The sequence below is a fragment of the Xyrauchen texanus genome, chromosome 25 (genome assembly GCF_025860055.1).
Source record: "Xyrauchen texanus isolate HMW12.3.18 chromosome 25, RBS_HiC_50CHRs, whole genome shotgun sequence".
NCBI lineage: Eukaryota > Metazoa > Chordata > Actinopteri > Cypriniformes > Catostomidae > Xyrauchen > Xyrauchen texanus.
The window spans coordinates 19253949-19280976 of NC_068300.1; the positions used below are offsets into that span (position 1 = coordinate 19253949).

The 27028-nt window shown below is 37.6% G+C and overlaps 1 protein-coding gene across 1 annotated transcript in view; it reads left to right on the forward strand.

The window, feature by feature from the left end:
* The window catches only part of LOC127618507 (basement membrane-specific heparan sulfate proteoglycan core protein-like), a 153197-nt gene that overhangs the window by 110062 nt on the left and 16107 nt on the right, over positions 1-27028 (forward strand). The window contains exons 46-66 of the mRNA XM_052090995.1: positions 1946-2005; positions 6998-7120; positions 7374-7526; positions 7618-7772; positions 10928-11005; positions 16257-16392; positions 17007-17158; positions 17245-17380; positions 17844-17987; positions 18077-18211; positions 19332-19513; positions 19633-19828; positions 20455-20634; positions 20975-21235; positions 21356-21518; positions 22980-23077; positions 23177-23443; positions 23830-23942; positions 24055-24202; positions 25672-25788; positions 26398-26415. Of these exons, the coding sequence (XP_051946955.1) occupies positions 1946-2005; positions 6998-7120; positions 7374-7526; positions 7618-7772; positions 10928-11005; positions 16257-16392; positions 17007-17158; positions 17245-17380; positions 17844-17987; positions 18077-18211; positions 19332-19513; positions 19633-19828; positions 20455-20634; positions 20975-21235; positions 21356-21518; positions 22980-23077; positions 23177-23443; positions 23830-23942; positions 24055-24202; positions 25672-25788; positions 26398-26415 (3015 nt within the window). The remainder of the gene's footprint in view (positions 1-1945; positions 2006-6997; positions 7121-7373; positions 7527-7617; positions 7773-10927; positions 11006-16256; positions 16393-17006; positions 17159-17244; positions 17381-17843; positions 17988-18076; positions 18212-19331; positions 19514-19632; positions 19829-20454; positions 20635-20974; positions 21236-21355; positions 21519-22979; positions 23078-23176; positions 23444-23829; positions 23943-24054; positions 24203-25671; positions 25789-26397; positions 26416-27028) is intronic.

Sequence of the window (27028 nt, forward strand, 5' to 3'; positions counted from 1 at the left end):
AATTTTGTTAATCTTTGATATGATGCTGAATCTTCACCAAATATATATATATATATATGTACACATATTTCATTATGAAATTTTGTGGTTCCCTAAACTGTGAAATGTACAAATTATTATTCAAATGGTGTACTTAATAAAAGAACAATTATTAAAACACAATTTATTTATGGAATTATAACTGAAACTGAGATGTTAAATTGGACGAAAATATATAAACTAGACCTTTATCAATCACAAGCTGTATTAAAAAAAATAAAGCTTTTAAATGTGTATTGTGTTCTGGTACTAACCTGCATGCTTTAGTTTCATATGTGTGTGTTTTTTCCTTTACCCCTTTTTTTATTTACACTGAAAGTGTTCTCAATGTACATTTTAAAATGTCGTCTAAATGTCTTGTAAATGTGCATTGATTTGTCAATAGGAAAAAACCAGTTCCCTCTCTGATTTTCAATGGGGCAAGATGTTGCTTGGCATTTTACAGCCAAACTACAGTTTGTCCATCATTTACTTCAGACTCACATAATGTAAATCAATGATACTGGAGCATAATGGTCTTAATTGGGAAGAATTTCATATGCTGTAGTAAAACTCAATGAAATAGTCCCTGTTAGTACACATAAGCTCTATCTTTCTCTATGTACATTATATCCTAGTCAAAATTCCAGAAAGATATTAGATCTTATAAGTATTTTAGGAAAAAAATTTGTATCTTGATATGTGACTAAAATTTGGCATGTACTGATGTAATGAGTAATTTTTTATTATATAGCCTTGGGCATTTTGCGGGTTATTTTTAAAGCTGCCTGTTAAACTCAATTTATCTCTATGGTAGAGATATCTCTATACTGTGTAGTATGTAGGCTTGTTGAAACACAATCTATAAACTCAGTCCAGAAATAGGTTTAGTCCACACCCATTAAGTGATATCTTTCAATTCAATATAGTATATTTTCTTGGCAGCAGTGCAACACAGTTGTAGAAGAAATTCAGTTTGTTGCACACAAGTTCTGTGACTCAAAGTCTCAGAGCTCTTGAGTGGCATCCCTACTGATAAAAGAAAAGTTACGGTTGGCTGGTTTTACAGGCTGGTCTGGTTGCTAGATTTAGAGGGGTTTTGCCAGCTGGTCAGGCTAATAGTCCAGCTTAGCACCAGTTTAACCAAGCTGTGAGACAAGCTGGACCAACTTAAAACAGCTGGACAAGTAAACCATCTTAGGCTTAAAATTCTCTCATGATTTACGTACCCTTATGCCATTCCAGATGTGTATGACATTCTTTCTTCTGCAGAACACAAATGAAGATTTTTAGAAGAATATTTCAGCTCTGTTGGTCCATACAATTATGCAAGTGAATGGTGACCAAAATATTAAAGCTCCAAAAATCGCATAAAGGCAGCTTAAAAGTAATCCATAAGACTCCAGTGGTTAAATCTGTCCTCAGATGTGATATGATAGGTATGGTTGAGAAATAGATCAATAAAAGTAATTTTTTTTACAATTAGTGAAAGTAGAGGTTTATAGTAAAATAAGTATTGAACTATTGATCTGTTTCTTACCCAAAGTGACTGCATTGCTTTAGAAGTCATGGATTTAATCGCTGGAGTCGTATGGATTACTTCTATGCTGTCTTTATGTGATTTTTGGAGCTTCAAAGGTCTGGTCACCATTCGCTTGCTTTGTATGGACCAACAGAGCTTAGATATTCTTCTCAAAATCTTTGGTTGTGTTCAGCAGAAGAAAGTAAGTCATACACATCTGGGATGGCATGAGGGTGAGAAAATGATGAGCGAATTTAAAATTTTTGGGTGAACTATCCCTTTAAGTTGTTTAGTTTAGCAGGAATATACTAGTAAATATTGAAATCTTTGGGGGCACCAGTGCGCCACTCTCTCAGAATCTTCTTGAGACTCACTTGACAGTATGTGCCTGTCCATCATTCACAGAGGCATCTCAATCACAGATGTTTTACACAGCCTATGAGATGTTTGAAGGACATAGAAAGCGTAAGTCTGCATGGCTCTCTCTCTCTCTCTCTCCAGGCCTGGAGGGACCTCTCTCTCTCTCTCTCTCTCTCTCTCTCTCTCACACGCATGCAACCATCATGCCCTGCATGCTTTTACCAGCTCAAGTAGTGCACAGGTACAGCCAAACTACAGAGCACAACAATAATCTGAATATTTTTGGACTTTGTGCAAATTGTTTCACCAACAGTTATCCTTAACCATGTTTATTTTATTTATATTGCTATTTTTAATATCAGTGCTGTATTAAATCACATTTCACTACCACATGTTGTTGGGTTGTACCCATGGGCATTACTTGATCTGGCTAAGCTTCCATGACTCATATGGGTCCATTGAAACAGGGATGTCGCATGCTTGCACACACAGGGACTTCTCTCTGTTGTTGAAGTGTATCTCATTTGATTCTTTTACTTAAGCATTTTCAGTCTGTGCAGAAGACAGTTAGCATCAAAGACTTTCAGAACCAATTCCCAATTTGAGTAAGGCAATAATGATGATTTTTGTTGGTTATTTTTTATATGAATGTACTATGATTGTACTGTATATAACCCTACCACAAAACATCACACTTGGCACACAACAGAGAGGGGTTCCCAATAAATTTAATCAGCCCAGTATCATGCTTGTGAAATGCGAGACTGGTATATTGAATATTAAATAATCATTGTGCTTCAAACATCGTATAAACATTATAATATCTTATAATGGTCATCAGTCATGCGTACATTGCCAGAGACATTCTTTGATAACCCATCCATTATTTTATCTACAGTAGGATATAAGATTCACCTACCAGTTGACCTACTTTGATATGGAAATATTTCTAGACACACTTTAAAAGTTTATCTGTATTTACAGAATTTACTAGATTTATATCAGATAGATTAACTAAAAATATTACTGAATAGGGAAAAAAAGATTGACTTTTGATACATGGACAAAAATGTGAATTCAGTCCACCCAAATATGAAAATTCTCTCATCATTTACTCACCCTCACGTCATGTAAATGGCTTTCTTTATTCTGCAGAATACAAACAAAGAGTTTTAGAAGATTATTTCAGCTCTGTAGGTCCATACAATGCAAGTAAATAATGACCAAAACGTTGAAGCTCCAAAAAGCACATAAATACAGCATAGAAGTAATCCCTATGACTCCAGTGGTTTAATCCATGTCTTCTGAAGCAATCTAATTGGTTCTGGGTGAAAACAGACCAAGATATAACTACTTTTTCACTATATATCTTGACATCAGCTCTCTTTGGTGATCATGATTTCAAGCTCGATTACACTTCCTAGCGACATCTAGTGCACTGCACATTCATCAAGCACTAGGAAGTGTAATCGAGCTTAAAATTATGATAGTCCCTAGAGATTGCAATGGCAAGATGTACAATAAAAAAGCAGTTATATTTTGGTCTGTTCTAACACCAAGACGATAAGATCGCTTCAGAAGTCATTGATTAAACCACTCGAGTCTTATTGATTACTTTTATGCTACCTTTATGTGTTTTTTGAGCTTCAAAGTTTTGGTCAACTTTCACTTGTATTGCATGGACCTACATAGCTGAGATATTCTTAAAAAAAATCTTCGTTTGTGTTCAGCAGAAGATAGTCATACACATCTAGGATGGCATGAGGGTGCGTAAATGATGAGAACATTTTCATTTTTATGTGAACTATTCCTTTAACACAGAGCTTACACAGGCCAGTAGTATTCCCTAGTTGGTGAAAGAAAGCTTTCTTTTGCTTGGGTGCCCTGGAATCACTGTAGATTGAGTCCAGCCAAGTTGGCATAAACAGAAGTGAGGGCCTCACCCTGTCAAACCCCGTCTGCCATTTCTCACCTGTCTGCTCATATTAAGCTTGCTGCCAAGAGACGTGACTTGACATTCATCATCAACTCCGACAGCCAAACACATGCTCTTTACACTGTCATGCCACTATTACTTCATACACAGCCTCACAGACTCGAATATAAAGCTATTTTCTCTATTCAAAGTTGAGGACCCCTATTTTTGACCTTATAGTCATTGGATTTTGCTGCAGAATATTTACAACACAGCAAAAAAAAAAAAAAAAAACACTAGACGGGCTGCTCATACACGAAACATTCTTGCATTTAAAAACAACGAGACTCACGCAGGTGTTTCAAGACGCGTTTTAATAGTTAAGTTATCTAGTGCCTAAAAGAGACGACGCGGCGGTAAAAGACGTCTGTATGTACAGTACACAAGGGCAGGGGTGCTCACACTTTTATAGCACGAGATATAATTATTCATAATGCTATTACAGTAAGATCTACCATGCACAATTTAAATATACATTGTAAGCAGTGTTGTCTCGATACAAGCATTTCAGTAGTTGGAACCAATACAAGTGACATTCGATGATTCTCTATGCAAGTGTTAATTAGGTGAACATTGTTTCAAATTCTCAAGTAATTTTTCAAGACAAGGAAGTCAGTAAGAAAATAAGAACAAAGAAACAAATTTAGAAAACAGTGCTTAACATTTCTAACAGCTGTATCAAGTATCCAAGTAAACATTCTTAGATTATTGTGGATTACAGGTCATCACTGTATGATTATATACATTATTATTATTTTGTTTTATGTCTACTAAAGATATCCAGCCAAGTCCTTTTGAAATGCATGTAATTATCACACAGGCGCGCAGGGGCGGATCTAACGGGGGTGGCATAGGGTGGCAAATGCCACCCTAAAAGAATACCTTGCCACCCCTGCTGCCACCCCAGTTGGCAGCAAAGAATTCAAAGTTATGGCCAATTTGACAATTTACGAGCGCGAATCTCCAATGTCCGACTGCACTGAATGCAGCACGAGATGGCACCAGAGCGGCAAGAGACTGATCGGTTTGGAAAAATGTGTGTTCTGAGTAAACAATTAAAGCGATGTCCAGTACCTCGTTTGAGTGCCGTGACCTATTTATTTCCACAGTGTATTTATGCTCACTTTAGTACAGCTCAGTCCATAGATCTTCATGTGCAAGTTTTTCTTTGTATAGTTTCTTCTTGTACAAATGCTGCGTGCGTTTGCTTCCCCTCTCACACATCTGCCTGTCATCATCTGTGTCTTATCTTAATGCCTTTCCGGTGATAATGCCCTTACGTCAATCATACTTCTATCTCCTATTAAGTGAGATCACATTGTATGGTCACTTATTCCTAATATGAACTGTTTCACATGATACCTCAAATGCAAGACATTTATTGCATGAGATTAAGTTTGTCTGTATGAGTTTGTAAATGGCAGTGTGCCCTTTTTTAGTGTGTACATACTATTTCTCACCAAACTGTGATAAACGTGATTAAATTAAGTATGTATAAGTCTGCCATATGTTGCCACCCCTCAAAAATTCCTGCCCCCCTCTCGCCACCCCATAAATATTTTTGTAGATCCGCCCCTGCAGGCGCGTATCCGCATTAAAGTGAGAGCTCTCACAATACACACAAAAAGAACCCGTGTGACAGACAATGCGTTTCCAAAATGTAGGATGGTAAGGGAAGAGTACCTACAGATATTCACGAGGAAAGCGTTACCTGATTGGACGATTCAGTCACATTTATTAGTAAAGCCCTACCTGATTGGACGATTCATTAATATTTATTAGGAGTATTACCTGATTGGACAATTCAGGAATATTTATTAGAAAAGCGCTACCTGATTGGTCGGAGAAACTATAGCCCTACCCCTAATTGTAACCTTAACAAATCAGGTAGAAATGTATTGCACATTTTAATGAGTGTTCTCCTGCCGTCCTAATGTTGAAATCCACCTGCTTGGGAGCCGAAATAAAAAATAATTTCGTTATTTGAGTAGTTGCTCTCTCTACTACAATATTAGTACTTTTCTACGTTTGATATATAAAAATCTACAATATATTTATATATCAAACTCTTTACCGTTTGATCTGTTAACGAGATCGACCAGTCGCTATCGCTATCGACGTAATGAGCACCCCTGCCCTAGAGCATGTTTACATAGGAAAAAAATCTGGGAAAATGGCGCGGATGGACGCTCAAACTCTTTCGTTTTAAAAGGCCGGAGAAAACAGAACGTATGTGTCAAGAAGCACTTTTCAAAGTAAAACTAGTATTTGCTTGACGGCGTCTTACAAACGCGTTGTTCATGGCGCAGGACGCTGACGCGTCGCAACGGTCAAATACATCCGTCTCTAAACAGAGCATGTCTACATCGAAAAATGATTAATAGCCTAACTGAACGGACAAACGCAAGAATGTGTCCTGGTTGAACGGTCCCTCTTGAACTGTCAGATAAGTATGTCATACCAAACTGTTTGGACCCTTAACTGAAAGCCAAGTTTGAGAAATTCACCTCACTGAATACTTAAAGGAATAGTTCATCCCAAAATAAAAATTGTCTCATAATTTAATCAGCCTCATGCCATCCCAGATATGCATGCCTTTATTTCTTCTGCAGAACACAAATAAAGATTTTAGATCCATAGAATTTAAGTGAATGTTGACCAAAACTTTAAAGCTCAAAAAAACACATAAAGGCAGCATAAAATGTCTGTTTGGTCTGTTATCACCCAATACCGATTAGATCGCTTCAGAAGACATGAATTAGATCTCTGGAGTCATACTTACTTTTATGCTGCATTTATGTAACTGTTTGGAGCTTCAACAATTTATTTACCATTCACTTGATTTGTTTGGATCTCTAGAGCTGGGATATTCTTCTAAAAATCTTCATTTGTGTTCAGCAGAAGAAAGAAAGTCATACACATCTGGGATGGCATGAGTCTGATTAAATGATGCGAGAATTAAAATTTTTGGGTGAACTATTCCTTCAACCTACTTTAATCTGGGTAATCAAGAAAGAACCACATCTATTACGTATGAATAGGCACTATTTGTAATAAGTGGTACTTATTACAAGTAGTAATCTTCACTTTCCTGTGACTAACTGGTTTGTACTTCACTATAGCTGCTGAAGGAGCTGAACCGGTGGCCACGGTAAATCCACCTGTGCTGACAGTCAGGCCGGGACGGCAAGCTGAGTTCCGTTGCACAGTGACCGGCAACCCCACCCCTGCTGTTGAATGGATAGGTGAGCTTGTGGAGTTTGACTTGCACATATACCCTTCACAATATGAATGTTAATATTAATTCAGAGCCGTCAATTGAATTAGCTGAGCCAGAGATATAATTTTATGAGTAACCTTCCCTGTCCCTACAATCTGGTTGATAAGAATGTTGTTTCGGGACCAACAAGGATGTTAAATAAGGAACATGTTTTACTTGGTGAAAAACAACAATTTGTCAAGTTAAAAATGATGGCATGGTATTCCTTCAAATAACAGGAGGGCCAGGGAATCGTATCAGCTCCAAAGCCATTATTCGTAATGGATTGCTGACCATCCCATCAGTGGAGCACTCTGATGAAGGGGAGTATATCTGCAAGGCTTTAAACACACATGGCGAGCACACGGCCCGAGGAGTTCTCCATGTTCAAAGTATGTGTCCGACTCAGGAACGTGTAATGATTTACTGTTGTACAAGTTCCAGAGAAGTTTCAACTCTCACTGCTTTTTATTGATGTTACAGGTACAAATCAACCTCATGGTCTCCCCCATGTACAAGTAAGCCCCCAGCGTATCGAAATTCATGAGGGAGAGACTTTAAGGTTGTACTGCAGGGCTGTTGGCACCCCCACCCCTGGTCTTACATGGAAGAAGAGAGGTGGTTCACTACCGCCACAGGTGAGAGACTGATTTCACTATTTCATTAATCCTGTGGTTCCATCAAGTTGTATTAAAGACCCCATGAAATCAAAATGGGATTTTTGAGGCTTTTAGTCCATGTCTTTTAGCTTTGAAGCCATCTATGTGCTAGTGCACTTTAAGGCTGTCAAAGTAAAACTCTAAATTTGAATCTTCATCTAATTCAAGATAAAAATGCCCATTTGAATGCTAAATTGAGAATTCGAATGTGTGCCAAGTACTGACAGCCATTCAGACCAATCACATTCTTGGACTAAAATAGAGATGGAACAACAAATAAAACAGAATGCAAGTGTCTCAAGACGGGTTTTAAAAGCTGAATTTCCTTTTAAATTGACACAGCTTATAAAAAAATGCATAGCTCCTACCCGAGAATCTGAAAAGCCATCGAGACATGGTGCAACAGTCAAAGGCATCCGTCTAGTGCATGTTTACATTACAATGACGGACGTGTTCTGAGTGAAAGACCCCCAGAGTTCGAGGTTTTTAGCCGTTGTGTCTTTACTATGCCTTGGCTTGCTCTTATGAGCATCTCAATGCATAAGCATCAGAATGAGCTTTATTGCCAAGTGTTTTTACATAAACAAGGACACTTTTTGGTCATAAGAGAAACAAATGCACACAGAACATTACAATAAGACACAGAATATAAAACATGGTGGGTAGGAGTATAAATAGACAAACAATAGGACCTATAACAGAATGGTGTATGTACATGTGCAAGTGGTTATGTATGTGCAAGGTACAGTTATTTAATTAAATATGTGAATTTACATTTGTACATGAGGTATGTATTTACATTATTGCACTATGGGGGAGTCCTGAGGCAGTTTCATTGTTCATGAGGAATATGGCCTGAGGGTAAAAACTGTTCTTGTGCCTGAATATTCTGGCGCTCAGTGCTCTGCAGTGCCGGCCAGAGGGCAACAGTTTAAAGAGGGAGTGGGCAGGGTGTGTGAGGTCCAGAGTGATTCTGCCTGCATGTTTCCTCACTCTGGAGACATACAGGTCTTGGAGGGTGGGCAGGAGGGCACCAATAATCCTCTCAGCAGTCTTGAGGGTGGGTTGTAGTTTCCTTATGTCTGATTTGATGGCTGAACCAAACCAGACAGTTATAGATGTACACAGGACAGACTCAATGATGGTCGAGTAGAACTGTGTCAGCAGCTCCTGTGGCAGGTTGAACTTGCTCATCTGGCGAAGGAAGTACAACCTCTGCTGAGCCTTCTTCACAATGGAGTCTATATGGGTGTCCCACTTCAGGTCCTTAGAGATGGTAGAGCCCAGGATCCTGAATGACTCCACTGCTGCCACAGTGCTTTTCAGGATGGTGAGGGGGGAGGAAGTGCAGGGTGATTTCACCTGAAGTTCACTATCATCTCCACTGTTTTTAGCATGCTCAAGGTTGTTGTGACCGCACCAGACAGTCAGCTGATAAACCTCCCGTCAGTATGCAGACTCGTCACCTATGCGGATGAGGCAGATGACCGTGGTTTTGTCCGCAAACTTCAGGAGCATGATAGTGTGGTCTTTGCAGTGCAGTCATTTGTGTACAGGAAGAAGAGCAGTGAAGAGAGAACTCATCCATGAGGAGCACCAGTGAGTGTCCCAAATGCGAGTTTCGCCAGTCTCACTAGCTGCTGCCTATCTGTCAGAAAGCTTGTGATCCATCGACAGATTGGGATGGGCACAAAGAGCTGGGTCAGTTTGGTTGAGAGAAGATCAAGCATGATGGTATTGAAGGCTGAACTGAAGTCCACAAATAGGATCCTTGCATAAGTCCCAGGTCTGTCGAGGTGTTGCAGGATATAATGCACTCCCATATTGACAGCATCATCCACAGACCTGTTTGCTCGGTAAGCAAACTTAAGGGGGTCCGGCAGGAATTCAGTGATGTCCTTCAAGTAGGCCAAAACCAGTCTCTCAAATGGCTTCATGACCACAGACTTGAGAGCGACAGGTCTGTAGTCATTAACCAAATGATGGTGGAGCATTTGAAGCAGCAGGGAACTTAACACTGCTCCCGTGATCTATTGAAGATCTGTGTGAAGATGGGGGCCAGTTGGTCAGTGCAGACTTTCAAACAGACAGGTGAAGCTTTCCTAGATTTTTGTTTCTGAAAGACCCAGCACACATCTTCCTCACAGATCATAAGTGCATATTGAGTGGGAGGAGGGGGATTTCAGGAGGTGTTGGTGTGTGTGTGTGTGTGTGTGTGAAGTGAAGATCATAGCAGGAAAGGGGTGTGAGACTGGGCTTTTCAAACATGCTGTAAAACACATTCAGTTTATCAGCCATTAGTTGACTATCTACAGAGCAAGAGGGAGGTGTCTTGTACTTGGTGGTGCTTTTTAGGCCTTTCCACACATATGCAGGATTGTTGGCTGAAAACAGTTTTTTCAGCTTTTCAGAGTAGCTTCTTTTAGCCACTCTGATTTCCTTAGTAAGTGTGTTCCTGGCCTGGTTGTACAATGTTTTATCCCCACTACTGTAAGCATCCTCTTTGGCATGACACATTTTCCTGTAAACATTATGTACATACAACTGTATTTAATAAGAAACACTGTGGTACTGCCGGTATTACAAAGCTTGAGTCCATGGTAGTACTATGGCATCGGTATAGGCTACTGTACAACAACAATTAACACAGAACCGTCTACTGAAGTGTTTCTTTTCTCGTTTTACATTATACGAAGTGGCTAAATGTTTTGACTTTATCATTTTATGCACATTTATTTACAGCCAGATATATTCTTTGCAATAAATAATAGCTACAACGCAGTGATGATAGATTTATATAGATTTTTTGCACCCTCTTGTGGACGTAGGAGACATTGTTGATATAAAAAAACATATCATGAAGATTTTAGCAAATAGCAAATCATGGTTAATTGCTGTGACATAACTAAATCCTTTTGTCTATTTAAAGAAACAAGGGACGGTCCCTTCAATATGTCCTACCCAAACTTCAAACTAGAAATCTTATCAACATGGTAAAAAAAAACTGTGCCTGTCAAGCAATTTCATGGGGTCTTTATGGGTTGTGCCACCGGTTATATTTTGCATATTTTCGCATCTCTTTCCTCCTTTGAGTTCCTTTTTTTGTTTCATCCTGTGTGTTGATGTTTGTTCAGGCAATTCCTTCTCACGGTTTCCATCAGTTTAAAAGCAACAGTCTCGATGTGTTACAGAGACGTATTGAGGAGCTGCAGGTCTGTCCATTTGTCTGATGTCTGTCTCACGCATCCCATTCCACCTGTCTCGCTTCACTCACCCTCACTAGACTCAATGTTAACTAAATGCATGATTTCATTGACATCCATTATATGTTTAGCAAAAGGAAGGAAAATTGGAAGTAGTAACAGATACAAGTGCTTGTGGAACTTAATTTTAAATGAAAGTTAAGGTAAATGGTCATAGTTTGAATTTCTCTCAGTGTATATACTGTCAAAAGATGAAAAGTAAAAAGTTTCGGCACACTTCATTGAATTAATGTTCTTGATTAAGCCTAAATGCTTAAAATTTCTAGACAAATATATATTGTGCCTACTTTTACATTTCTATACAAAGCTACAATTTTAATTAAACAGGTTTTTTAAATAAATTAGTCTGGGTAATGAAGGAAAAGCAGCCAACAAGAGTCCAGCATACATGGGAACCTCCATTTAATACTACTTAAAAAGCATCCCATGTGGCACCTCATTAAGTTAAAGAGAATGGCCAGAGTGTACAGAGCTGTAATCTAGACAAGAAGACTTAAGTATTATTCTAAAATAGGACTAATAAAGAATGAGTACGTGTGTCCAAACTTTTGACTGGTAATGTACATATTTTGACCATTAGATTTGGGTCATTCGAGATATTAGACACGAATGACCCATCCCATGACGCTGGAGGGCCTTGTTGTCTTGCATACCTTATGTCTTTGTGGGCTGGTTTGTTCTGCGTGAGCGCATCGCTGCATTGTGTCAGCTTTTCCCAGGGTGTGCTCAGGTCTGCCATGCGGCCATGCAGAAAGTCTGTGTGCTCTAGCAAATGGGCTGCTTTGAAAATGTGTGAATGGTGTTAGCCGTTCATTCAACCATCCCGTCCCAACACATCTCTACTGCCACCATGCTTAACTAGATCAGAGTTAAATGAAAAGTTCAACCAAAAATGAAAATTCTCTCATTATTTACTAACTTTTATGCCATCCAAAATGTGTATGACTTTCTTTTTCTGCTGAACACAAAGATTTTTAGAAGAATATTTCAACTCTGTAGGTCTTTTCAATGCAGGTGAATTGGTACCAAAATTTTAAAGACAGCATAAAAGTAATCCAGAAAATTCCAGTGGTTAAATCCTTTTCTTCAGAAGCGATATGATAAGTGTGGGTGAGAAAAAGATAAATATTTATGTCCTTTTTTAACATAAATCTCCACTTTCACTTTATAACTCTTCTTTTGTTTTTGGCGATTCATGTTCTTCGCGTATATTGCAACCTACTGGACAATTAGGACAATTTACATTAAAAAAGGACTTTTCTCACCCACACCCTTCATATTGCTTCTGAAGACATGGATTTAACCTCTGGAGTCTTATGGATTACTTTTATACTGCCTTTATATGCATTTTGGAGCTTTGACATTCTTGTATCCATTCACTTGCATTGTATGGGCCTACAGAGCTGAAATATTCTTCTAAAAATCTTTGTTTGTGTTCAGCAGAAGAAAATCATACGCATCTAGGTAAATGATGAGAGATTTTTCATTTTGGGTGAACTAACCCTTTAAGTGGCTTTACTCCTGTATGAAAAATAGCACTCCCCCCTCCCTCTGGAGACAGTCATGTTACCCTCTTCAGACTATACTGTACAGTTGTGGCCAAAAATATTGGCACCCTTGGTAAATATGAGCAAAGAAGGCTGTGGAAAATATCTGCATTGTTTATCCTTTTGATATTTCATTAACAAAAATTTTTAAAATCAAACCTTTGATTGAAGAAAAACAATTGAAAGAGCATTATTAAATACATATTTTCCTCCAAAAAGCATTGGCCATAATTATTGGCACCCTTTTATTCAATACTTTTTTGCAACCTCCCTTTGCCAAGAATCTTCTACTATAATGCCTGATGAGGTTGGAAAACACCTGGCAAGGGATCTGAGACCATTCCTCCATACAGAATCTCTCCAGATCCTTCAAATTCAGAGGACCATGTTGATGGAATCTCCTATTTAGTTCACCCCACAGGTTTTCAATGGGGTTCAGGTCAGGGAACTGGGATGGCCATGGCAGAACCTTGATTTTGTGGTCAGTGAACCATTTTTGTGTTGATTTTGATGTTTGTTTTGGATCATTGTCCTGCTGGAAGATCAAACCATGGCCCATTGTAAGCTTTTTGGCAGAGGCAGCCAGGTTTAGATTTTCTATCTGTTGGTATTTGATAGTCTATTATGCCATGGATCCAAATAAGATGCCCAGGACCTCTGGCAGAAAAACAGCCCCACAACATTCAGCACCATCTCTGGTGTTTGCTGCCAAAAAGCCTTTTTTTTTTTTCATCTGACCATAGAACCTGGTCTCATTTGAAGTTCCAGCAGTGTCTGGCAAACTGAAGATGCTTGAGTTTGTTGTTGGATGAGAGCAGAGGCTTTTTTCTTGAAACCCTCCCAAACAACCTGGTTATGTAGGTGATGTCTGATATTTTTATGAGTCTTTCTGACCCCAAGACCCAACAAATTTCTGCAATTCTCCAGCTGTGATCCTTGGAGAATTTTTGGCCACTTGAACCATCCTCCTCACTGTGCATGGATACAATATTGGCACGCATGCTTTTCCAGGCCAATTCTTAACATCTCCAGTTGATTGGAACTTATTGGCCAGATGGTGGAAATGGGGATTTTCAATGCTTTGGCCATTTTCTTTTAGCCACTTCCCATTTTGTGAAGCTCAAAACCTGTTGTCTCACATCAGAACTATATTCTTTAGTCTAACTCACTGTGATTGATTATTAAGGGAACTTTACCTGTGTGTTACATCATATTTATACCCCTTTGAAACAGGAAGTCATGGTTGAACAATTTCATATTTCTTGTCACTGAGTTGCACTAAATAATTTAAAATATGAATGGGAATATACTTCAGATATATTTTACTCATAAGAATTTCTAGATGTGCCTGTAATTGTGGCCATCATCTTTTGGAGAAAAATATTTATTTAATAATGAGATATTTCCCCTCTTTAAATTGTTTTTCTTCAATTATATTTTGTGCATTTTTTGAACGAAAGATCAAAAGGATAAGCAATGCAGATTTTTGGCCACAGCTGTACATGTGGCTTACATTTGCTGAGTCACTTTGGATATATGTATAACTGTTGTGGAGAAAGTAACATCATAGGTGCTGCAATGTTGGTCAATCTGATTTTTTTTAAAGGAGAGGTTTGTTATATTGTATCAAATTGTATTGTTTTAAATTTAGTGTTGCATTTTAAAGGAATGTTCCAGGTTTAAAACAAGATCAAGTGCAAGTTAAGTGTGGCATTTTGTTGATAACCACTAAATAATATAGTTTCAACTCGTCCCTTGTTTATTTAAAAAAAGAAGCAAAAATCATGGTTACAGTAAGGCACTTACAATGGAAGAGGACGGGGCCAGGCCATAAACATTAAAATGCACTCTATTTCAAAAGTATAGCCACAAGACAGGAACATTAAACATGTTAACATAATTTAAATGGGATAAAATCAGGGATTTACTGCCATTCTGTCATCATGACAACAATGTTGTAATATTGGATATAGACAAGGTTAGTAAGTGATTTTATGACACAAAAAATAATGTTTACGTGTATAAAGCTTACTGCCTTACTATAACCGTGATATTTGCTTTTTTGTAAATATGAGAGGCGACTTCAGTATTTTTTGTGGTAGTAAACTTTATGGTGCAAGTGCTGTCAATTGAGCTTATCCAAAAAAAAAAAAAAAAAATTCTTACATTTAACAAAGCCATTTAAATAATCATTATTGATGTACAGAGTCATATACAATTACATTTAAATTTGAAAGGGACAGTGAAACATAGCTTCTGGTTGAAGTTAGGATAGTTCACCCAAAAATGAAAATTCTCTCATCATTTACTCACCATCATGCCATCCCAGATGTGTATGACTTACTTTCTTCTGCTGAACACAACCAAAGATTTTTAGAAGAATATTTCAGCTCTGTAGGTCCATACAATGCAAGTGAATGGTAAACAACATTTTGAAGCTCCAAAAAAGCACATAAATGCAGCATATAAGTAATCTATAAGACTCCAATGATTTAAATAATGTCTTCTAAAATGATCCAATCGGTTTTGGGTGAGAACAGACCAAAATGTAACTCCTTTTCCACTATAAATAATTGATTTCTGCAGTCTGCTTGGCGATCATGATTTCAATCTCGCTTTCTCTTATTGGTGCTTGACGCATGCGCAGAGCGCTTGATGGCGCTAGGAAGTGTAATCGAGTTTGAAATCATGATCGTGCTTAGAGACTGCAATGGCAAGTTTTATAGTGAAAAGGAGTTATTTTTTAGTCTGTTCTCACACAAAATCTATTAGATCGCTTCAGAAGACATGGATTAAACCACAGTCTTATGTATATTTTTATGCTTACTTTATGTGCTTTTTTTGAGCTTCAAAGTTTTGATCACCATTTGCTTTATTGTTTGGACCTACAGAGCTGAGATATTTATCTACAAATGTTTGTTTGTGTTCAGCAAAAAAAAAGTAATTCACATCTGGGATGGCGTGAGGGTGAGAAAATAATGGAAGAATTAACATTTTTGGATGAACTATTCCTTTAACTCAATACTGCACTTTTTACGCATATTTTCTTTTTCCCCCACAATAGTTCGCTTGAGAATGAATAATAATTGATGGACCCCCTGTGGGCTAAATGCTCCATCTTGTTAGGTTTATAATTGTTGGTTTATGTCTCTATAAACGTAATGCCTTTATGTGGTTAAATGTAGCATAGCTGTTAGCTGCTTTAAATGTCCACTGTCATTGTCACTATATGTCACATTATGGGAAATAATCAGCCTCACTAATGCCATTAATCATTGTTATTGCAGGTTAATCATCTTTTAATATAGACTTGTAGCACCATAAATGTAACATCATATAACATTCAGTTATGAGGCATGAAAATGTGCCTCATTACAGAGATTAATTACTAAAAATCTAGAATACTTAAGTATGTTGCAGTAAAATCTTTGTACCTAATGCATACATTATTTTCCAGGTACTAAATCAATGTTAACTGTATTAGTTTAGTCTAATTCTTGCATAGACATGGTAAGTATTGATTATGAAACATGCCTTCTGTCGTTTATTTTAGGATGTGATTTTACTGCTGCCGTTGACCAAATTCAGTTTATTGATCTACACATCATCAAAAAAAATTACCTGTCATAACCACATATCCACATGCTTCTTAGGCCCGTTTGGAGCGCACTGACATCGGCACTTTGCTAGTACCCAATATCAGGTCATCTGATGCGGGCACATATCTCTGTGTTGGAACCAACACTGCTGGTTCCTCAGAGGCTTACATTGAAGTTATTGTCAAAAAAGGTGAGACAAGTCCTTGAACTTATGCTTTGGACACTTTACCCTTAAATTTATATTTCACCCAAAAAATTAAATCATCTTCATGTCGTTTCAAGCCCTTATGACTTTCTTTCTTCTATGGAATACCACTGGAGAGGCTGAGCAGACTTTTTGAGCTGCTCTCTTCCATACATTGAAAGTGGATGGTGACCAGGATGGTGACCAGGTGATGGCAAGCACCAAAACAGACATGAAGCTCATTAAATGCATTATGAAAGTAGTCTGAATGGCTTGTGCACTATATTCCAAGTCTTCCAAAGACATATTATAGCTTTTTGTGAGGAACATCTTGCTTAACATCTATGGTCATCATTAACTTTTGTTGTACGGAAAATAACAACTTTGACATTTTACTGTAAATAACTCTTTTTGTGCTCCATGGAAGAAAAAAGGCATACTGGTTTCGAAAGACAAAAGTGTGAGTAATTAATAATTAATTACATTATTTTCCTTTTTGTGGGAGCTATTCCTTGTGCATTGTAGTTTAATGTGTTGTTAGGAATTATTTCCAACAGAACCGTTGCTAAAATACTTTTAGGATTTTCATTTTCTTCATGTTTTCCTCTCGCTGTGATCAGGTGACATCTTCCCCTCTGGAGTCACCATCCAGCCCTCTATTGCCTCTGTAAAAGAAGGAGATACTTTAGATCTCAACTGCATTGTCCCAGGAACCTCTCCAGTCTCTGTCAAATGGAGTAGAGAAGACAGGCTGCTGTCATCCAATCATCAGGTTTAACCTCTGTCTACTCTACGTTTAATCCTTCCTTGTATGAACCACCATGTCATATGTGTGTCTGCATGCATATTTGACTCAAGGTGCTTGGGACTCAGCTGCGCATCCTGCAGGCTTCCCGGGATGACGCTGGAGAATATATCTGTAAGGTGGAGGGTGGCTTGTCACCTCACCAGGCTTCTGTATTAGTATCTGTGTCTGAGACGTCTGACGCCTCCCGTAAGTTCTCTTGAGCAATGAGAAACTATACTGTGACAAGTAGAAATATGTTTACGTAAGGGCTAATGTATTGTCAGATGTAATGTATTTTTTATTTTATAAATCTCTCTGCTGTTGATATAATAGTCACTGTTTCAAGGTTTTGGGTGATTTGTTGGAAGATGTGCCTTTTTCTTCTTTTACATAAAAAATCACTGCATATTAGCTACACATTCAGAAACACTTGCCTCTGAAACGGCAAATATAGAACTAATCTACAGGTACAGGTCAATGCAGTGTCAGAGGCACTACAAACATACTAAACCCATAACTAGAGATTTTTTGGTCACTTTCAGTGGGACTTTTGACCCTGGTCTCAATGCCTGGGGATTTTTAAATAAATATAGAGCAAATTAGTGAATCTGATGTATTTAATCCAGACTTTTGGGTGTATAACTAGTGATGTGGTCTGAAATTGGTGTAGGCCTCCAGAGCCCCATTATCTCCATTGAGCCCCACAGTGCAGCAGTGAAACAAGGTGAGTCAGCCAGCTTCAGGTGCAGGGTCCACAATGGAGCCCCGCCAGTGCGCTTGGAGTGGAAACTGACCAACAACCAGCCTCTGCCAGGTACACTGTTGCATTTCAGGTCGGCATAAATAATGTGATTCAAATGTATGTGAAATTAAATAATTTTACTTTATGTTTTTGTGCTATAGATAATGTAAAGACTGGCCCTGACAATTCAGTCATGACTATTGCCAACGCCCAGGGAAAGAACCAGGGCACTTATCGCTGTGTGGCCAGTAACTTGTTTGGAATCGCTCAAAGTATCGCATCACTGTTAGTGAGAGGTATAAAAACATTTAATGAACACTAGTCTGAAAACATTACTTGTTGTTATTAACTTGTATAATATTTTAGTAGTCGATGCATTATGTGTCCATGGACTTTTTTTTAATCAACATCAACATTTTAGGTTAAAATTCCTTTGAATTTACAGTATAAGTGTATTTCACAGGTCCTGTAACTGGTCATGTTTTTAAAATTGTTGCCATTTTTAATCAAACATTTTTTTGTCTTCATCATTTCATTTTAAATGGTCCTATTGTGTGACAAATTAATTTTTAAAAGTACAAATATTCCATGTAGTCTCTCAATAAATATGAGCTCATAAAAGCTGCATGCATGATATTTATAAAAGAATTGGCAAAATGTTGTTTAAAAGAAACATATCATGTCACACCACATGCACAGGGCATGTCAGTCCCAAAAGTATTTCATGTCAACTACTGGTGTTGTGTATGTTACTTAAACTCCACTACAAATTAATAATTATTTCTCTAAAACTGTAATCAGATTACTTTACTAATTAATTGAAAAAGTAATTAAATTACTAATTACTTTACTTTGAAGTTACTTTGTAAAAAACGTTTCCACTCAACAAATTCAAAATAATGTCTGTTTCTTTCTTGTTCATTGTTACACACAACGTGTCCAATATTAAAATCAGTGCGACACACTTTGCAAAAAGGCAGGAAATGGGTGTGAAATATGGGAGACTCCGGGGAAAAATGGGAGTGTTGACAGGTATGCAAGTCATACACGTTCAAAATTACTCGTTACGGGGCCATAATTAATGTATTCTACAAAAAATAGATTAGAAATAAGCATAACCCTATAATGTACTTAAAAGTAATTAAATTAATTGCAAGTCAGTAACTGTAATCTGATTACAAGAGTCTAAAATTTAATGTTACACTACTTTTTACTTTAAAGTAATTAGATTACAGTAACTTATTACTTTGTATTTGGATTACACTCAACACGGTCAACTACATATATACAGCAGTACATTCTGTAGTATCACACGTCAAAAAAGTAGCTTTGGCAAACTGAATATACATTTCAGATGCCTCTGTTCCATGTTAGTAAACTTTCTGTTCTAATGTTTTGGCCTGTTTTGGCCCTCAGAATCCCCCAAGGCTGTAGTGACACCCACAGGGCCAGTGCGAGTCAAGGTCGGAGATCCCATCAATCTTGAATGCCAGGCCGCTGGAGAGCCAAGACCCTCTGTGAGATGGCACAGACTGGACAGCAATCGCAAAACAATGCTGAGCAGTCCTGTGCCTGCCGATTCCAGTGCTATCATGCAGGTAATTGTGCATTCATTGTCAAAACATTGTTGGAAATTCATTCATTTGCACTGGAAACTATGTTATATCAAGACCTAGTTGAAATATCTTTATCAAAGTATCATACCTGCTTTGTTCAGGTGTTAGTTGCTCGCCCAGAAGACAGTGGCATGTATGTGTGTACGGCACAGAACAACCTGGGTACTACAGAGACACAAATAGAGGTGTTTGTAGAAGGAGGGCCTCAGTTATCAACTGTTCCCCGTGTCAGTGTGCGAGAGCCTATGATAATTGCGGTAGAGGGGTCAACCGCCACGCTACATTGTGACGCTCATGGTAGGTGCAAATCCTTACAACTGGATGTTTTGACTGATATTACTCAATAGGTATGACGAAAGTAAATATTTGTTGTGTATAATTTACATTTGTTGTGTAAACCCAGTAAAGCTGGGTTTCAGAATCTAATTTAAACCTTAAAATAAAGAAAGTTTTAGGATTTTTAACATTTTAAAACAAACAAATTTAATTTTAAGATATTTAAGTTTCTGTACTATTTCTCAGTTGAATAGGATAATTTATTTTTATTTAACATTCTCAAATCATGATGGATAACATGGATCATCAGGTTTTGCAAGTTATAGTGTCCATGCCATCTCGAATGCATACTCGCATTAAAGCAAAAAAAGGACATTCCAAATACTTTCTCAAATTCATGTTAATTTGTGATTTAACATTTCACTCAACTTGTTATGCTGATAATATAATTTTTAAAGAAAAAACAATTGTATTAAAATTAATAAAATGTCAAATAGAAGTATTTTCTCTAGTTGTCTAAGACATTGGACCCTTATTATATTAGTATTCCAAAATATAAATAGAACATACAGTAGTAGTTTGAAGTAAATTCCTGTAGTAAGTCTTAAATGCTATTGTATATGACTTCTGACCTCTCGTTCCTTTAGGATTCCCTAAGCCCACCATTACATGGTCTAAAGAACGATCTTCTCTGCCCTGGAGACACAAGGTAATCAACAACAGCCTGGTCTTGCCTAATGTGGGACGTCAGGACTCTGGTCAATATGTCTGCAATGCCACTAACCACATGGGCACCAGTGAAGTCACCATCATGCTGGAAGTAGACAGTGAGCTTAATGTTTTTTTAGAGATTTCTAATTATTTTACCTTGTTTGTCTCATCCACGTTTAAAAACAATAATGTTTTTTAGCTGCCCTGCTAATAAAAAATGGTCTCCCATCCTGGCCAAGCTGGTTAGGCTGGTCTGTTTTTACTAGTTTTAGGGGGGTTTGGGAACTAGCCAGCTAGTCAGAGAGGGAGACCAGCTAAACACCAGCTTAACCAGGCAGGAATACCAGCCAGATAAGCAACTGTTAAGCAAATTTTCCTGTTCTTGTAAAGCTCGCCAAGCTGAGTGTGCTGTAATTATCCAACATTTCCTAAGTGACATTTCTCTCTTTGGAGCAGCCCCACCCTATGCCACTTCTTTGCCCGATGACGTGTCAGTGCGAGTGGGTGAAGTAATCCGAATACAGTGCCTGGCCCATGGAACCCCACCCCTGCGTTTTGAGTGGACTAAGGTCAATGGCAGCTTGCCTGCTACTGCTCAGCTACAAGGAGGAGACCTTCAGATCAACCTTGCCACAGCCAATGATGCAGGAATGTACAGGTGTGTGGCCAGGAACAAGGTTGGCAAGAGTGAAGCACTGGCCAAAGTATCTGTCCGATGTGAGTATTGTCACTCAAGTAACGCATCATGTATTCTCTCAGTCCTACAAATGATGAGGTGTATCGTCAAATGGATATTCACTAGCATTCAGCTTGACCTTTGACTTCTGTGTCCTGCAGCACCCCTTTCGGTGAAAGTCTCCCCACAAGTGGAAGTGAAGGCTCTTGGGAGTGCTGTGGAGTTCACCTGTGCTGCTAAAGGAGGACCTCAGGTTGAGATTGAGTGGCTGATGGAGGGAGGAGTTCTTCCACCTAATCATCACATTAAAGATGGAGTGCTCAGGTGACTGACATAATATATTAACTAATAACATAATTTTAGAAAAATCAGACCAGTGTGATTTTTATTTTTTATTTTTATTTCAAGTGTGGCCATCCAGGTCCAGTAGATGTCCTGGGCAAGTTAAGTTAAACAAAAGAAGAAAAAAATACAAAAAAACTATTTTAACATTTTAACTTAGAAGTTAAGTCTACAGACCTCAGGCTCATGCATATATTTTTCAGACAAAAGTTTGGAATAATGCGCAGATTTTGCTGTTTCTAAATTAAATTGGTACTTTAATTCACCAAAGTGGCATTCAACTGATCATAAAGTATAGTCAGGACATTACTGATGTAAAAAACAGCACCATCACTATTTGAAAAATTGCATTTTTTATTAAATCTAGACAGAACCCATTTCCAACACCAACTTCTTATCCTTGAGTAATCATGATAAATTGATAATTTGGTTCTAGAAAATCACTTGCCATTATGTCAAATGCAGCTGAAAGCTATTTGGTTCATTAAATGAAGCTTAATACTGTCCTTGTGTTTGTTTTTGAGTTGCCACAATATGCAATAGTCTGGCATGTCATAAGGTCAATATTAGGACAAAAAACGCTTTCTCTAGAAACTCATCAGTCAATCATTGTTTTGAGGAATGAAGGCTATACAATGCTTGACATTGCCAAAACCAGAAGATTTCATACAAAAGGTGTACACTACAGTCTTCAAAGGTGGAGGATTTTTTGATGAAAACTCTTCTGAAGTAGTTTAAAAGTTCTGAAAAATGTCCTGAAGTAAATACATCTTAAAGGTCAAGAGCCAACAAGACATGTTAATGAGTAATTTCTGCAACAGCATTTTTACACTTTTGTTTTTTAGCTTCAGATTTTGTGCAACTTGATTTTAAAAGAAAATTCTTCATATTTTATTTATTTTTATTTAATGGAGAAAAAAAATCTGAGGGGGATGTTTGAATGGGCATGATGCTTCTGGTGAACTATTCCTTTTATCACCCAAAAATGAAAATTCTGTTATAACTGACTTAACCTTGTTCCAAACCTGTATGTCTTTTTTTTATGCAGAACACAAAAGGAAAAAATGTAATGAATTGTCCGTCTGTTCAATAAAATGATATTTGATAATAACTTACTTTAAAGTTCAAAAAAGCCCCCAAAAGTATAATTAAAGTAGTCAATGTGGCTCGTTCATCAAATTGTGTTTCTTATACAATATAAATCTTCTGAAGGCATAATATGTTGAGAAACATCCCAAAATGCAAGTTATTTTCAGTGCAATTTTTTTTTATCAGAATATTAATTAAAATGTAATTTTGTGTTCCGCATAAGAAAGAAAGTCATATTGTTTTGGAACAACATAAGGGTGAGTAAATTATTACATCATTTTCATTCTTGGGTGAACTATCACTTTAAGTTTGCTGTATGTTCTTTATTTATAATCCTTACTATAATTTGTGCAGAATTGAGAACCTCGATCAAAGCAATGAGGGCATCTACACCTGCAGAGCTACAAGTCTGTTTGGACAGGCTCAGGACAGTGCCAAACTCACCATTCAAGGTAGCCTTGTCCCTGATAATCTGCTTTATTTGCTATCTTGGACCAACTTTGCTTCATCTTTAAAATCAGTGCCTGAGTTCTGACATGTGTTTACAACAGCCCTTCCCAAAGTGATGATCAACGTCCGTACATCAATACAGACAGTGATGGTAGGGAACTCTGTGGAGTTTGAGTGCCACGCAACAGGTGACCCTCAGCCCACAGTGCGCTGGAGTAAGATGGGAGGGTCTCTACCCAATCATGTGGTAGTGAAGGGGAATGTCCTGAGGATCGAGCAGGTGGCAGAGATAGATGCAGGACAGTACCGCTGCACCGCCACCAATAACGTTGGGTCGGTACAGTCCCAGGTGGTCCTCAATATCCAGTGTGAGTACATACAGCAGATTTATTATATCTAGGCTTTATGCAATTTATTTTGCTATTGGTTTTAGTAATTTCATTATGTAACCTTTCTTAAATGTGTCATATTATGAGAAATCACATTTTGTTTGATCTTTTGAGAATTTGCTTCTGTATTTGCTTCTGAAGAATCCTAATGCTAAATGCGGGATGCAGAAAAATTGGCATTTTGGGGGTGTAAAATCTAGAGAGACGGTTAATGAAAAACTATAATATGACTGCACAAAAGCCTGTACTAATATTATAAGCTGTCCCCAGAGGAAAAAATAAAATAGTAAAATAATGTATAATATGCCCTTTTAAGAAAGATTTTAGAGTAGAAGGGTTAATGAGGTGGCATGTGCATTTTGCAGCCTTGCCCCAGATTGTTGCACAGCCTGAGACAAAGGAAGTGACTGTGGGCTCTGATGCAGTCTTACCCTGCATAGCGTCTGGTTTCCCAGTCCCATCCATCACATGGTCAAAGGTAACCCTCGTTTTTCAACGCTGGACCTACTTTGCCTCCAATAATTAACACTGATTAACAAGCCCTTTATATTGACACAAACATGCAGTGAAACAACGTGTTCCTCTTACAGGTGGAGAATGAGTTGCCCTTTAAATGCAGACAAGATGGTCATGTTCTGACAGTCCCTGGTGTCACGCATTCAGATGCTGGAACGTATGTGTGCACTGCTTCCAATAAGCAGGGAAAAGTTGAGGCCTTCACCAGTCTCAATGTTCATGGTGAGTATTCTGAAACTGAAATTACAAGTTTATAATCTTTTGTCAGTTATATCTGTAATTAAAACATTTTTCTAGTGTAGGTGTTTAGTTACAATGCTGCTTGTCTGTAATTGTGGCTTAGTGATGGCAGTGCTGTTTTTTTTCTGTATGGTTGCATAATGGTCCTGGTTGTAAAAAACACATATATTATAGTTCTGCTCAAACATCACCACTGTAACTGCACATCTAGATAAGTGTCACTTAGCAGACACCTATCCAATTGACATACAGAACATTGCTTGCTGACTCTTCTGGAGTCTTAATCTGAGGTGAAGTGTTTGTTCAAGGGCACAATTAGAGATTAGGGAATTTCTCCTCAACCTTTGAAGAGACTGTCCAGATCATTACATTATACTCTACTACTGCAAATAGATGCACTGCATAAATCATATTCCCATATTTATCTTAACAAGTATTATTAAGCAAAAATGTGTAAGATATTATGGTTTATTTTCAGATAATGATTCTTAAATATACGAGGATTTTGTCTTGTGGCACAAGCAGATTTTTTACTTGCTCTAAGTATAACCAGGTGAAAAACAGGTAAATTAATAATAATCTGCCAGTGCCACAAAACAAAGCCCAGTCACTGTTTATTCTAGATACTTCTTTTTGTAGATTGTACATGTATCGTGTTATAAGGTTGTCTAGTTATTTTTACTTGTAAATAAGATAAAGGCACTCATTAAAGGGATTGTTCACCCAAAAATGAAAATTCTCTCATCATATACTCACCTAAATATGTAAGACTTTCTTTCTTCTGCTGAATACAAATTAAGATTTTTAGAAGAATATTTCAGCTCTGTAGGTCCATACAATGCTAGTAAATGGTGGCCAGAACTTTGAAGATCCAAAAAGCATTTAAAGGCAGCATGAAAGTAATCCATATGACTCCAGTGGTTAAATCCATGTCTTTAGAAGTAATATGATAGGTGTATAAATGTCCACTTCCATTTCCACATTCCTCTTCTTTTGTTTTTGACAATTTGCATTATTCGTGCATATTGCCACCTGTGCAGGTAGGAGAATTTATTGCAAAAAAGTACATTCATATTTATTTGTTTCTCACCCACACCTTTCAAATCACTTCTGAAGACGTGGATTTAACTTCCGGAGTCGTATGGATTAATTTTGTGCTCCTTTTTATGCTTTTTGGACCTTCAAAGTTCTGCCCACCATTCTCTTGCATTGTATGGACCTACAGAGCAGAGACATTCTTCTAAAAATCACACTTTGTTTGTGTTCATCAGAACAAAGAAAGTCATACACGTCTGGACTGGCATGATTGTGAGACAATGATGAGATGATTTGACCTTTTGTGTGGACTATCCCTTTAAGAATATGAGTATAAATGAGTAAAACATTTTTTTCTCAAAGTGCATTGTAAGCTTTGCTTGTCTTGCTAACTCTGTGTTCATGTGATTTCACAGAGAGAGTGATGCCCCATTTTACCCAGGAGCCTCTGTCTTACCTCACATTGCCCACCATCAAAAACTCTTACAAAGCATTCAGCATCAAGATTACCTTCAGGCCAGACAATGTTGATGGTAAGGATCCTCAGAACCTTAACATACTTCACTGCACAAGTAAATTCTAAATATACACCAATCTGTTTCCAATGTGTTTAATTGAAAATGAATATCATCCCTAAAAAAGTTTTTTCTTTTGAAATGTTAAAGCTGAAGTGTGTAATTTATTGTGCCACTAGCTTCATCAAACAGAATTGCAAAAATAGTGGGGGGGTTATGAACACTATCCCCGCCTTCATTGGTTAACCAAACAGATAGCTCACGCCATTGGTTGAGCCAATGTTGCTATGTTGGGCTGATTGTAATGCTAGAAAAGAAAAATCATAATGTTTTGAGTGCACCATTGAGTAATTATTTTCTAAATAATTTCTAATTATTTCTAATTATTTTCTCTGTATACAGTATTAACCTGGGATATAAACAATTATCATAACATTGGAAATATTACACACTTCAGCTTTAATTATAAAGTTCAATATTAAATCCTATGTGCATAGACCACTTTTATTCTGTTTAAAAAAAAAATATGTTGTCCATATTCGGTTTCTTTTATGTGTTTATTTCCTCCATGTAAACTCAGATATTCTTTTTGTTCTTTACCCTCCTTCACCTGTCTTTGGTACAAAGGGCTCATTTTGTATGCCGGTGAGTGTGCTTGTTTGTCTGAGAGTGCCTGAGTGCCCCTGCTGCAAGATTTTAAAATGTTGTAGCAGGACTCAGAGGAGCCCTGAGAGCTGTTACAAATACAGCAGCGCAGCTCAGCATATGCTCACTGGCCCATCTGAAGGCCACTCATGAACATACTGTATGCAGGCATGAGTCATGACAGTACATATAATGTTCATTAAGGCACTTCTACTTCTCAACCATTTGGTTGCAGCATGATGCAAGAACGTTTTCATGAATCAGCTGAAGCTTGTACACCTTGTAGTAACAATTTCACAGTATGCAATGTGCAAAATATTGTTGTAATGCAATGCCACTGTTTTCCAGTAGACAACTAGAGATCTATAGTAGATACAGTACATCTAGAACTACAGTGGCCACAAAAGTATTTAGACACTTATTTAACAAAATATCAAACCAAGAGGTATCTGAAAACCGTTGATATCAGAACTTTTCTCAGAACTAACTTTCTTTCTTTAAAATAAATGCCACTTTATATTTTGAAATTTCAATACAAGTTAAGCTCAGTCGCCAGCATTTGTGGCATAATGTCGATTTCTGCAAAAAATTATTTTGACTCATCTGTCCTTTT